The sequence below is a fragment of the Asterias rubens genome, chromosome 6 (genome assembly GCF_902459465.1).
Source record: "Asterias rubens chromosome 6, eAstRub1.3, whole genome shotgun sequence".
Lineage (NCBI taxonomy): Eukaryota > Metazoa > Echinodermata > Asteroidea > Forcipulatida > Asteriidae > Asterias > Asterias rubens.
In genome coordinates this window covers 8490915-8504129 of record NC_047067.1, presented here as the reverse complement: position 1 = coordinate 8504129, position 13215 = coordinate 8490915, and the positions used below count along the sequence as shown (strand labels likewise).

Genomic DNA, 13215 nt, shown 5'->3' with positions numbered 1-13215 from the left:
GGTGTTGGTTGTTTAATTGTTTCCCTTTTATTTTTAAATCCTCTTCTCCCCTCAGTCCTTTTTCGTGACAATAATTTTTCCTTAAAATGTTTTTAATTATCTGCACTTCAACCATGAAAAGTTTAGACTTTGGGAGCGCAAAGCTTGTATAGTTTATGAAAGTGAAACTACCAGTTTTGTCACGTCATAATATAATGCAATCACGATTATTCATTAATTTATTCAAGAACACACGGGTTAGTCCACAAAATGTGAGGGCTATAATAAACGTAAATGTTGCGATAAATAAACTGTTCATATTAAAACTTCCAGATGAGAAGCTCACATTGAGAGAATTGTTTTGCAAAACCTTGGGTAAATTGCTTGAGAAATGGGGCCATGTTTTTGTTTTAATGCAACACTTTGGGATGGGAAAGTGTAATGTACCCGCATACCCTACACTACGTACAGAATGGTCTATGCCAAATAAGTGAATAAGTGTGACCTTTAGTCTGGCCCCCGCCAACTACACAGCTAATCTTCAATTTGTTTTGCCAGACACCAGACTACCAATTTATTGACCTTTCCCTTGTTCTGCCTCGGTTCACATGTGCGTGTTTCCGTGACATCACTCTCCCATTAAAACCAGGAATATTTAGATTTATTCTCATTATGTCATCTCCGAAGCGACAGAAAATGGCATCTCTTTTGGAACAGCTCAAGCAGCAGTCGACTGTAGTGGCGGATACGGGAGATTTCGAACGTAAGTTTGGATAGTTTGTATGTGTTCAAAACTTAAAAGTGATGTGTCATCCTGGTGCTCAGCTCCTCACATCACACCTCAGCTGCAGTAAAAATGATTCTATGTTTCAACAAATTGATGTTTATTGAAACAGTTCACCCTGCTCAGCTGGTGACCACGCCTACCTTTGGATTGGTGGTCAAATCGCTGAACACTCAATTTATTAACAAAATTACTTTTAAATTAAAATACACAATTTTATTAACTAACCGTGTACGGTGTTTTGGGGGGTATCATCAACATAGGACTACCTACCACTACTAACCTTACTATAATAAAACCTGGATGTTGCTAGAAGTCTTTTTTTTTAAACTTAAATTTAAAAGTTTGTTTTCAGTAAATTAGTTTGTTCACAGCAGTTGCGATAACGGAAAAGTTTCCGTATGGCGCCACCATTTTTTCATTCGATATGAAATAATATAAATAGTATCTAATTTACCTCAATGAGATATCCCTTTTTGTAAAAAATGTGTGAATAAGTGGTGGCGCCATACGGAAAGTTATCCGCGATAACTAACATCCCGGATCACAAAATCATTGAACTCTAACAGTCGAAGGATAACTTTCCGTATGGCGCCAGCAGTTTTTCACTAATTTTTACAAAGAGGGATATATCAATCAGGTAAATAAGTTCCTATATTATTTTATTTTGAATGAAAAAGTGGTGGCGCCATACGGAAACTTTTCCCAGTCGAATCCCGGAGATCGGTAGATAAAACATGAATAAGCTAGTAAGGTGGTAAAACTAAACGTCAGACATTTTTTTCCACGATACTTTTATTATTAAAAAAAATTCAAGCTGAATAACAAGTTTAGAGTTCAGCAAAAATAAAAAATAAAACTATTATTAAAATTTTAATTGCGATAACGTAACCCACCTCCCGACGGCGAGCTACCTTAATTGCAACTATAGTAATTTAAAAACAGTGAGAAAACCAATCACGTCCTCATCGTCTTCATTTCCAAACTAATTTTTTTATTGTTTTATTTTGAAGTAAATACTGTAATTAAGGTGGAAGTGCAAGCTGGCGGAATTAGCAGATTTTATATAACACCCAAGCAGATCCGTGCCGTTTGATTGGAGGATTGTCCGTCACGTGATAGCAAATAAAAGTACCATTGCACGCTGAGTCACTCACCGTGCTTTTTCGTTCCATCCGAAAAGTACCATTGCACGCTGGCACGCTGCCAGCGTGCAATGGTACTTTTCGGATGGAACGAAAAAGCTGAGTAAAAACCTCACTGCGTGCGCGTGTCTTTGGTAACGCAGCAGGTGTTACTGCAAGAAGGCATAGTAAAATTACTAGCATTCAGCTTCTACAGTTGAAATTGTTTGTTTTGAAAGTTGTATCTTTCAATCAAAATGACAAAGATCTACTTGGATGTTATATAAAACAAATAATGAATGTTTTTCATTCGTGCAATGGTGCGAATATGTTCATTCGTTGAAAGCTGGAATGTTCCATTCAACTCGGCTCCGCCTCGTTGAATAGAACATTCCATCTTTCAACTCATGAACATAATCGCACCATTGCACTCATAAACATTCATTATGTGTATACTAAGCACCCTGCTTGTCCTAGGCCTAATGTGAAATATTAAATGGGTCTGACTGGAAAACATTTAACCGACATTGGTCATCATATCAAGATGCTGAATTTTTTTTTTTTCCAAGAAATGTGTGGGCACAATTAGTTGGGTTAATTCTCGTGATGGGCACTGACTTTGGGTTCAACATTGTGTGAGTCAGACCATTCTCTTTGGTCAGACGGAGGGCAATGTCTTGTGCAAACATTTCTATTTGTTTATTTATTTCCATATATACTATATATTATCATTTCTAACTTTTATCCATGTTTAAACTTGAATAGTTCTGCCTAGTAAACGTGGTAAACAAAACTATAAGTATTGTTCTCCAAAAAAAAGAAGTAGGTTTGGTATTACTTCCAAATGCTCTTCTCTTGGAATAAGTGAAAATGAAATGCTTGAAAAGTAATTTTAGTACAAGCATGTTTTAAGATCTGGATTCCTGCTCAAGACTTTTCAGAAAATAAAATGCATTGTGGAGGAATTTTGGTTATCTCCTTCATTATAGCCACACTGCATTGGCCTCATGTTAGATTATAATAAATACATCAATCTTTTGTCAGTGGCAGTGCTACTTGAATCTTCGTTATTAAATAATCGGGGAAAAGGGTCTCCAAGTTGTCAATGCAGCGCAAGATGCAGATACTGTTAAAATTATTTGTATATATAATGGTCTTATTTACAAGCTTTTGAAAAAAAATTGTAATTTATAACCAAACTAGTCTTGATACTAGCCTTCACCATACAGACAGTCCTTGATCAAAAGTTCCTACTTTTTGTCCCAAGGACCGAATACCATGCCTGTACAGTAATATGTAAAAAGTAAAATCCTCTTTATGTCCTTGAAAATGTTAATCAGTTTTAACGCCCCAAAAGCTGTAAACATTGTACATCTAGGCCTAAGCTTGAATACTGTGAGAGCGCAATGGCATTGTTAGGCAAATTGGAGTGGTGACCAGGAAGTGTTGTTCTGTTCTCTCAGTCAGGTGTGGTGTACACATACACCAGTATTGGGGTTGAATGTGCAGTTTTGTTGAATTCCTTCCGCCATGGTTGTGCAGGTACCAGTATGCTGGGAATTATTTCTGCAATGTCACAGCTTTACAAAATAGTGTACACGACTACACTCACTGTTAGCGTAGTACACACTAATGCCCATTTAATTTGCCAAACATTTGCAAGGGCTTAATGAGTTTCAAGAAATATCTCTAGAAACAGACTTTAAGTTTAATAGACTTTGTATGTGGCTCGGAAATCTTATTTTTGTTGCCATAATTTTGCAAGGGCTTAATAAGTTTCAAGAAACATGTGGCTCCGAAAGTCTGGATCAGAAATATTTCTCATAAGAAGATTATATTCTTTTTCTGTTAACATTCACAGAATTTTTACATGAGGGGTTTGGACTAAACTAAGAGTGTAATGTTGTGTTGTATTATGTAAATTGTAATTAGTTGCGATGCACCGATTTTCACTGATTGAGTTTTTTCGCTGATTGATTTTTACAGCATGTTTTTTCCCAAAAGAAAATTGCATATAAAGGCCAATTACATTACTGAAATTGCAGCCCCCCCCCCCCCCTATGAACTGATTAAAAACAATTTAATGTCCGAAGGGTCCCACAGCGCTTTAAATAGGTTACAAATTTAAGCCATTTATTGTAAGAAACATTTAAGAAAAAATAAATGATTGAGAAAATTAAAAACGTCAAACCCTGGTCTTTGCTGTTTGTTCTGATTGGGAAGAATTACAAATAAAAACATATACCACACAATGCTGACATTTTATTCTGGCTGTGTACATGTTGGGTAGGCCTATGTACCTAACCTATGGTACACCTTGGGATGTTAATTTTCGAGCAGTCAATTTCCTGCTTTCACATTTGCAGCCAGTCTGCTAGTCCGACCTGTGGCATTTGTGGGCATGATTAGCCTAGGCATGATATTGCTGTTTATTCGCTCTTAAAAACCCTAAAGCAAGTTTCATCTAGAGACTTCCTCTGTGTGATTAGTCCCTAGGTAGGATTTCCTGGGTCCAGAGAGGAATCAATAAACCAGGAAGAAATGAACAAAATGGAGTGCGGGGAAAACTAAATTGAATTTAGTGGAAGTTCGAAAGCACTGATGAAAATTTTGGATTAACAATGTGTAATAAACATGTATGGTACGGTATGGACATTTTAAATGCTCCCAAAAATGAATACATTGATGTGGGGAATACTGTAGATGTCAAAACTTTTAATGAACAATGAATAATTTAATAAACAATTCATTGAAATGGCCTTTAATTATTTCATACAAGGTTCAATAAGCTCAATTATGGAAAGCAAGTGTGCATGCGATGACTCTGCAATATTTATAGATTTTTTGACTTTTTTGTTAGTTTATTTAAACAGAACCAAATTTTTTCAGAGTAATGTGTGTTTGAACAGGTACATGTACATTACTATGAAATGGACTTAAAATGGTTAAAACAAGATTAAACAAGCTCAATTATGGAATGCAAGTGTACAAGCTGTGACTCTGCAATATTTATCTAGTTTTCTGTCCTTAGTTTTTTTGTTTGAAAAGAACCGAATGTTTTTTTAAACAGGTACATGTATAAACCATATTGTGCTGGTTACTTTTTGAAGTGTGCTTGGTTTCATACAATGTACTTGTCCTCTGTGGTTCGCAGACTATAATGACCGTGCTGAGTGCTCTACCATACCATCTGAGACGGCCTTGCAGTTGCAGTGAACAATTTCCCTTGTATAGCTGGGAAATGACTACCAAAATAATAATAATAATCATGATAAATAAAGATATTTGTAAAGCGACTAATGCAAAAAGCGTCTAAGCTCATAAAGAAAACAATATTATTTGTAAAATTTAATGTTAAAGTCACCTGGAAATAGAATTTTTTTTCTTTCAAACATAAGAGTATATATTTACGAACAATAAACCAATTTGTTTAGTAATTGTTTGTCACGATTTATATGGTTTCCCCAGGGTATAAAGAAGAAATAAATAAATATGCAAAAATGTCTATACAAATGCAGAGATTCCCTGGCTTCATTATGAATATTCATTGCCTGCTTGACACAGACATTTTTTTTTTTTTTTTTTTTTGATTGCAGTCATCCAGCAGTATCAGCCCACTGATGCCACCACCAATCCATCACTGCTCTTGGCTGCAGCTAAGATTGAAAAATACCATCATCTCATCGATGATGCCGTCAAGTATGGCAAAGCCAATGGAAGGTAATGTATACCAATCTGAATTATTAAACAGACCTGCAGATAGGGGGCCCTATTGGGTGCAATAAGAGTACAATGTAGCAGAACATTTCACGACACTAAAATGGAAAAGCAAGGCTTGTAGGTCATAATGTTACCTATCTGTGAATACAGGCCTGTATGCTTCATTTTTGAAAGGGCAAGGGCACCAAGGCATTTTCTGACAATTTCCCCCTGCACACTCAAAACCTTTTCCACTTTCAAAACCTTGAAGTCTCCCGAACACCTGAAAAATCTACTCCGCGATAGAAGAATTAAGCAAGACAGTTCTCTAAGAACAAACTCTACCTGGCAAGTAGATACACACATGGTGTTACCGCAAACCAAATATATATTGATACCTCGCCATGCAATGCCTCAAATCCTATACCGTTAATATTATTATCTTTTTCACAGCACAATGGACGAGCAGGTCACAGCAACCATGGACAAGCTTTTTGTCAACTTCGGTGTTGAGATTCTGAAGATCGTACCGGGGAGGGTCTCCACTGAGGTCGATGCTCGGTGAGTGAGTTTACAATGTAAAGTTTAGCCGGATTTGCAGAGGTTTCTTTTGTCTAGGGCCCCAAAACAATTAATTGAGTCGTTGCTACAAAGTTGCTGAGGCTGAAGTAATATCTAATGGTAATTGCAGCAATTAAAGACAAACAATGACATGTTCACCATTTGGAGAGCTAGAGCAGGGTTTGTAAAAAAGTGATTTCTTTTCTGTAGCTGAAAAAGTGTTGAAGTGATTCGAAAATATAGAGTTTCAGTTGAAAACCAAACTTTATACAAAGCTAATTTTTCGACTTGATGTATTGTTTTCTGTGTAATTGCCCATTCGCAATTATAGATCCTTGTTGTAAATACTGAGTTTTATTGTGTGGCTTGGTCATTAACAATTATTTTGCTGTTTTTCTTTGTTTTCGTACCTTTGTTTTTGTTCCATATTTTTAATGTAGTACTTCTTGTTTAAATTGCTTGTGCGTTTAGTTCTTTTTATTTTCAGAATTTGTTTTATCCAGTATTTGTTAAGCGCTTTCGGGCTTATGTTTTAGATCTAAGGTGCTAAATAATTTCTATTTATTATAACTATTATTATTATCTGTGCACAAGGTCTGTAACTATTACTGGCGTTCATTTTAAGGAAGAACGTTTCATTTTATTTCCGACAGCCTGTCATTTGATATTGAGAAGCAGATTGAGAAGGGCAAGAAGTTGATTAAGTTGTACGAAGACCAAGGTATTGACAAGAGCCGTGTCCTGATCAAACTCAGCTCAACTTGGGAAGGAATCCAGGCAGCAAGGTAGGGTACCAGACGACTGTCACCAATACATGGATTGCACTAAGCCTCATCGACTGTCATATTTGATGAAAAACACAACTCTCAGCTAATGATAGCCTTGCACGCATGCACATTTCATCAAATATGGTGGTCAAAGACGCTTAGTGCAATACTATAGGCGGGGTCAGATTGCAATGCTGGATTTTCAAGGAGATAGGGGAAGGGAGGTTGTAGACAAATGAGCTTTTTATTAAAAAGAATATTGATGTTGCTGGCTGTGAACTAAGATATTGACAGAAGTCAGGCCTGGAATAATACCCATGGCCATGGAGGCAGGGACCTCTGTTGCCCTGTGGGCCTTGGCCTTGGGGGGGGGGGGCCTTCAAAATGTTCCCATTTACTTTAAGACTTTCCAATGTAAGTGCCCTTTACAAAATTCCAACAGGCCTGCCCCTTCTAAGATGAACTTCCAGCCCTGAGATGTACTACGAGTTTGGAACAGATAATCTATGTGAAAATGTAAACAGGAGTAACGGCTTTATGATGACAGCTAACATACCCTTCATTTTCTATTTTTCCTTTTTACATGATATTCATTTTATTTGAATTACATGTATTTCAGGAAGTTGGAGGCTGAATATGGCATAACCTGTAACCTGACTCTGCTGTTCTCATTTGCACAGGTATAGTAGTATATGTTTCAAGAGACCGTCCTTGGTAGTACAGTAAGCCCATTTCACCCAATGCCATCATCACAATTATGTTTAATCTTGGTTGTGCAATTTAATGAGTCTGTGTCCGTCCCTGTGTGCTTATACAGTGAAGTGCAAAATTTAGGTGAAAAGGTGTTTACTTGTTGATTCCCAAAATGGTGAACTTGGCACACTGTATAGGCCCTTTTCAAATTCACGGTTTTGGCTCCAGATTCAGGTCAGGCTAGCTTTGCCCCCGCCGTTGTTTGACAATTGCGCGTTCTTTGCGTAGGTCAGGCCCTCAGACGAGAGGACAGAGCCTGAAGCCAAATCCAAAGCCGTTGTTTCGAAAAGGGCCATAGCTTACATGCATATGACATGCGTGCAAGGGGGTCAGTGAAGATGTTGTGCCTAAGCAACATTTCTGGAAATGCTCCTGTACAATCTTTTTACAATTCATTTTGAGCTTCTGTGTGATGCTTAATGAATCTTACTTTTGCTGAACGAAGTACTACTGTGCTGTGCTTACAAATGTTGTGCTTTAGCCTGACACAGTTGGAGCATCTACAGACCCACTCCACAATGCGCAGATCACTCGCACGCGCTTCCGTTTTGGGGGTCAAAATATGTGCACACAAGGATGGTACACGTGTTGAAACACGTGTACCATCCTTTAACGCATGTTTTGACTCCCAAAATGGAAGAGCTTGCATTTGGGCTGTGCGCTGTGCAATGGTTCTTTGAGGCAGTTCATGTCTCTACTGTCAATGTGTTTAAGCGTCACCTGAAGACCTATCTTTTTAACAATGATATTCTGTAAATTTGTCCCAGATTGAAACCTAAAAATGTTTCTGTGACTTTTTTATTATTATTATTGTTACAATATGCTGCTCTTTTTGCCATCTTTGTAGGCTGTTAAAACACTGATGGTCGAGCTTCCAGTGCTTTTTGAACTATATTTTTGATGTGCTATTTGTCTTATATATCATGTATTTTTATCATTGTAAAATTGTTTGCTATATTGTTGGTTTAGTACCGATGCTTTTGTAAAGCGCTCAGTGACTGGTTTGATGTAGGGCGCTATATAAATTCTGCCTATTATTATTCATAATTATTCATCTGGTTAGTTTTGGGAGTCGAAGTCCCTGTGTGCTTTACAATGTTATAGGGATTTAGATGACGTGGTGTTTACTGATGATCATAATGTCTACTTGCAATTCTGCTGCCGTAAAGACGCCTGTGGGAATGGCATACAGAAGCCAAGGGGTTAATTCATAATCTTCTTGTTATAACTTGATTTTAATTCTTTTTCTGATTGTGGTAATTTTTACTGTAATTTGAAGTAATAATGTTGCTGTGACCTTTATTCATTTTAATGTGTGGTAATAGCGAGTGTGTACTTTTACAGTCTTTATTATTAATATTTTATTGATCAGCACGTTAGAACAAAGTTATGTTAGAATTTGAGCTATATTAAAATGAATTAATTCTTATAACTATAATATTATTATTTGTTAGCCTCTTTTCCAGCCGCTTATCATTATTTTCGCACTCTGATATCCTATTTTATTGCAGGCTGTCGCTTGTGCCGAGGCTAATGTCACCCTCATTTCACCATTCGTTGGTCGTATCATGGATTGGTACAAGGCTCACACCGGCAAGTCTGGATATGAAGCAACCGAAGACCCAGGCAAGTAAAGTGTGCTAACCTTTAGCCTCAGGATTTCCCCCTACTAAAAAGAACAGTGCTGTAGATGAGTTCACACTATGCAGTCTTAGGCCGTGTCCCAAACGGCGACTTCGGCTAAGCTACGGCTAGATTGTGCACATCTACCTGTTGCTCAACACTGGCAGACGCGCTGATCTAGCTGTAACTGTAGCTGAAGTCGTTGTTTCGGCCACCGCCTTAGACTCGAGTGTTTGCAAATTGTAGTCCTTGAGTCTTTAGGTTTTAAGTCCTGGGTCATGAGTTTTTGTGTTCTGAGTCTCAAGTCTTGGGTCCTGAGGCTTATACGTGAGTCTTGGGTCTAGAGTTTTTTTAATTGTGGATTTTTGAGTCTAAAGGTTTTGAGTCTTGCGTCTATGGTCGGAGTCTATTCTTAGTCTGAGACCACTCTTGAGTTCTGAAGGCATGATAATCTTCCTGCTAAAAAATTATTTCTTATTTTATTTTTTTATCTGACAAGGCTGAAATATGGTGATTAAGTAGCCTAATGTTTTTCTTAGAACCCACACCATGTGTACAAATACATAGGTCAGCTCTTGTAATGGATAAAATATTCCAACTTTTTTCCAAGGACCAAATATCACGCCTAAGTCCTACACCACTGAGAACCTGTGTTACTGTTGAAATGCAAACCATGCACCTGGGTTATGACTTCATTTCAAACTAGTTTCTCCTGAAGACGAGCAGAGGGAGTATATTGTTCGAAACGTTGGACCACACCGGCTCTCTTCAGAGCCAACACTCACACAAAAGAGATTTACACATGGTTGTACCCTCAAGTTTACTATTTATTTTGTAAAACATACCTCTTGCTTGTTCTGTACTCTGGTTGGTTGAAACACGGTCGCGTGGGGTGAACTAATTTAGTCTAGTGATCGCGCATGCATGTGTTGCTGGAATAGTGCCCGCCGGGCACTAGTCTTTTAAAACAGTGCCTGGTTACAGCGCCCTCTATTGACCTGAACCGTGAACAGCAACTACAAAACTTCCTTTCTTTTCCAGATTTTTGTTCTTATTTCACATTTAAGAGCAAGGTGTGTTATAAAACACATATTGACTAGCATAATTTGGTAACTAGTGTACGTCTATTCCCCCTCGGGCCTGTGAGTGACCAGAAGAGGGACATATTTCCTTCGTCCTCGAGAAATGGGTCCCTCTTCTGGTCACTCAAAGTCCCTCGGGGGGAATAGACGTACACTTGTTACATCATTGCCAGTCAATATGTGTAAAATAGTTTCTTCTTATTTATTCACACCATGCAAAGCTTCAAACAAAAGTTTCTAACAAATGTTTTGTTGCTTGCGATTGTGTTTAACACCACCAGGAGTGATAAGCGTGAAAAAGATCTACAACTACTACAAGAAGTTTGGGTACAAGACTGTTGTGATGGGAGCATCATTCCGCAACATCGGTGAAATCACGGAGCTGGCTGGAGTGGATTACATAACAATCAGGTACGATATTTAGGATGTCAGGTCGCCATCAGACACACAAGGCCAAAAGGCCACTTCAAGGTGTGGGCTACAATTATTTTATTCCAGAGGCCGTTGCCACCTACTCCTAGAGCTGAAACAGGGTTACCCCTCTTACAGTCCATACAGATGTAGGCTTGGGTATCATCAGTCCGAAGCCTGGTCGGTACAGCAGAAAGCACTACCTCCCCAATTTTATGTAGCAAGTGTCACGACCGGGATTCGAACCCACACCCTGCTGATCAAACACCAGAGCTTGAATCCGGTGCTCTTAACCGCTCTGCCATGACATGCCACAAATGCTTTTTGTGAAGTAGCCAACTGGGCTAGTAAACTCTGAATTTAAGTAAGTTTTAGTAGCCCTGATTTTAAACATGTACATGTATTGTCATCAATCTTTCTGATGTATTAATTATAGGTAGCAATCACAGCCAGGATAAATTAACAGGTAAACAAAGTAAAACTCAGACACTCAAAAGTCTCTTGAAAATTTGACCTTGTTGTGACTAATTGAGTTGTTTTATGACTGGTTTCTCTACAGTCCCAAGTTGCTGGAAGAACTGAAGGTTACCAATGCTCCATTAACGCGCAAGTTGTCTGTTGAAGAAGGTAAGACAAACTTTCTACAAAGAATTCCTGGATCAACATCTTTAATACTGTCTTTTATATCAAATAATCAGACTTAGAAGCTTGCGTTTTATTTGTCATCCGTTTCTTTTCAATTTAAAAAAAACCTTCATGTGATTTTGGCTGGTACCCTGTTTCTGTTTGGCATTACTTTTCAGTGCTTAGCAAGATTTTGTGCTTCGCAAGATTTTGTGGTTTCAGGTTTTATGAAATTGGGCCCTTAAGAAATCCCGATGAAAAAAAACAAACATACTAAGTTTTAGATCACTTTTCAACTATGGATTTTCTTATTCATTATCAGCGCAAAAACTTGACTTGGAGAAGATCTCCCTGAAGGAACAGCAGTTTCGTTACCTCCACAATGAGGACAGGATGGCTGTGGAAAAACTCTCAGACGGAATCCGCAATTTTGCGGCCGATGCCATCAAGCTGGAGAACATGCTGAAGGAGAAGCTTGCTTAGGTCTGGCCAATTCCAGAGGTTGAAGTGCATTCAGTCCACCAATCAATGAGTAGTCTTTAGTTTGAATTCCAGGGCTCTAATTTCAAGGGATTTTCAAAAAGGTACGATACATCGATAGAAAAATATGGCTGAGGGTTTTTGCAAAACACTGCCAAGGCTGCTGTGCGCACAATACCCAGTTTGTATTTGGATTCGCCAAATCAGAGTAGGCCTAGGCGCAACAGTTAGTGTCAAAACTTAGAGAAATTGTCACTATGGTCACTTGTTTGGTTGTACAGTGAAAATTAGATGAGCAGACCTTTTTTGCGCCAAGACGACCATAGTAAATTAATCATCATGCTAAAGAGATCTCTATTTGGGGGTTGGGTGGTGGTTATAAACAGCCTTGCTTCTTTTTAAACGCCTGGTCACCTGATCATGTCTAGTTCTGACTGATGTGACTATTCTAACAAAGGCTAAAGCCATGTTCCTATTTGACTTTTTCTTCCGCTGCCAAGCGGAAAGTTAACATGACTGGCTTTAGTGTAACTCTACCGTGCGTTCCCACCTAGACTTTTATTCCCGAGAGGTTTGAATAGTTTTACATTGCGAAGCTGTTCCCATTGGACTCTTCAGGGGCCCTGTTAAGTTATCGTGGCTGTGCAGAAAGTCTTGTGCAACCTCTGTCTGCCTGTTAGTTTTAACTCACAGTTGCAGTAAATTGAAAGGGAGGTCAGTTTACCACGAGTCCCCATTTGTCATTCTACAGAAAAGTTGCGGTACTTAAAAAAAGTCCAGTGGGAACACGGCTTTATACCGACTTAACTAAAGACAGTTCAAATCTCTGGTGCTCTTTACTAGACTTGTCTTAAATAATGTGGTACTATTTTTTGGTGATGATTCCCTGTAAATCATGATAAATATGATAAATAGTGTCATCCCACCCACCCCCCAAAAAAAAGATAAAAAGTAAATAAATAATATCTGAACAGAATGTTCCCACACTAAAACACACTTTTCCCTCTAGTACAGAAGTACCGACATGTAGAACCCTCTAAAGAATTCCTGAGGTTCCCAAAACACAAAATAGACCTTATGCACATGACGCCATTTTAGTAGGGCGCCCTCACCCAGAGGTGACGTCAATGCATAAGGTCTATTGTGGGAAGGGGGAGGTTGTACACAATGCCCGTATCCAGCACCAAATTTGTCAATTATCAAACATTATATAACACCCAAGCAGATCCTTGCCATTTGATTGGAGGATTGTCCGTCACGTGATAGCAAATAAAAGTACCATTGCACGCTGAGTCACTCGCCGTGCTTTTTCGTTCCATCCGAAAAGT

At 38.4% G+C, this 13215-nt stretch overlaps 1 protein-coding gene across 1 annotated transcript; it reads left to right on the top strand.

The window, feature by feature from the left end:
* The first annotated feature begins 560 nt into the window (after positions 1–560).
* On the top strand, positions 561–12949 carry LOC117291245 (transaldolase-like). Its single transcript, XM_033772864.1, has 9 exons — positions 561–742; positions 5484–5607; positions 6040–6147; positions 6801–6932; positions 7534–7594; positions 9179–9293; positions 10654–10783; positions 11343–11410; positions 11730–12949. The coding sequence occupies exons 1-9, from the start codon at positions 652–654 to the stop codon at positions 11888–11890; spliced, it is 990 nt and encodes a 329-aa protein (XP_033628755.1). The 5' UTR covers positions 561–651; the 3' UTR covers positions 11891–12949.
* The last annotated feature ends 266 nt before the right edge of the window (positions 12950–13215 follow it).

Coding starts and splice junctions, on each gene's coding strand:
- LOC117291245 (XM_033772864.1), top strand. CDS start 652: ATGTCATCTCCGAAGCGACAGAAAATGGCATCTCTTTTGGAACAGCTC. Junction 6,148..6,800: donor TCCACTGAGGTCGATGCTCG/GTGAGTGAGTTT, acceptor TATTTCCGACAG/CCTGTCATTTGATATTGAGA. Junction 9,294..10,653: donor TGAAGCAACCGAAGACCCAG/GCAAGTAAAGTG, acceptor TAACACCACCAG/GAGTGATAAGCGTGAAAAAG.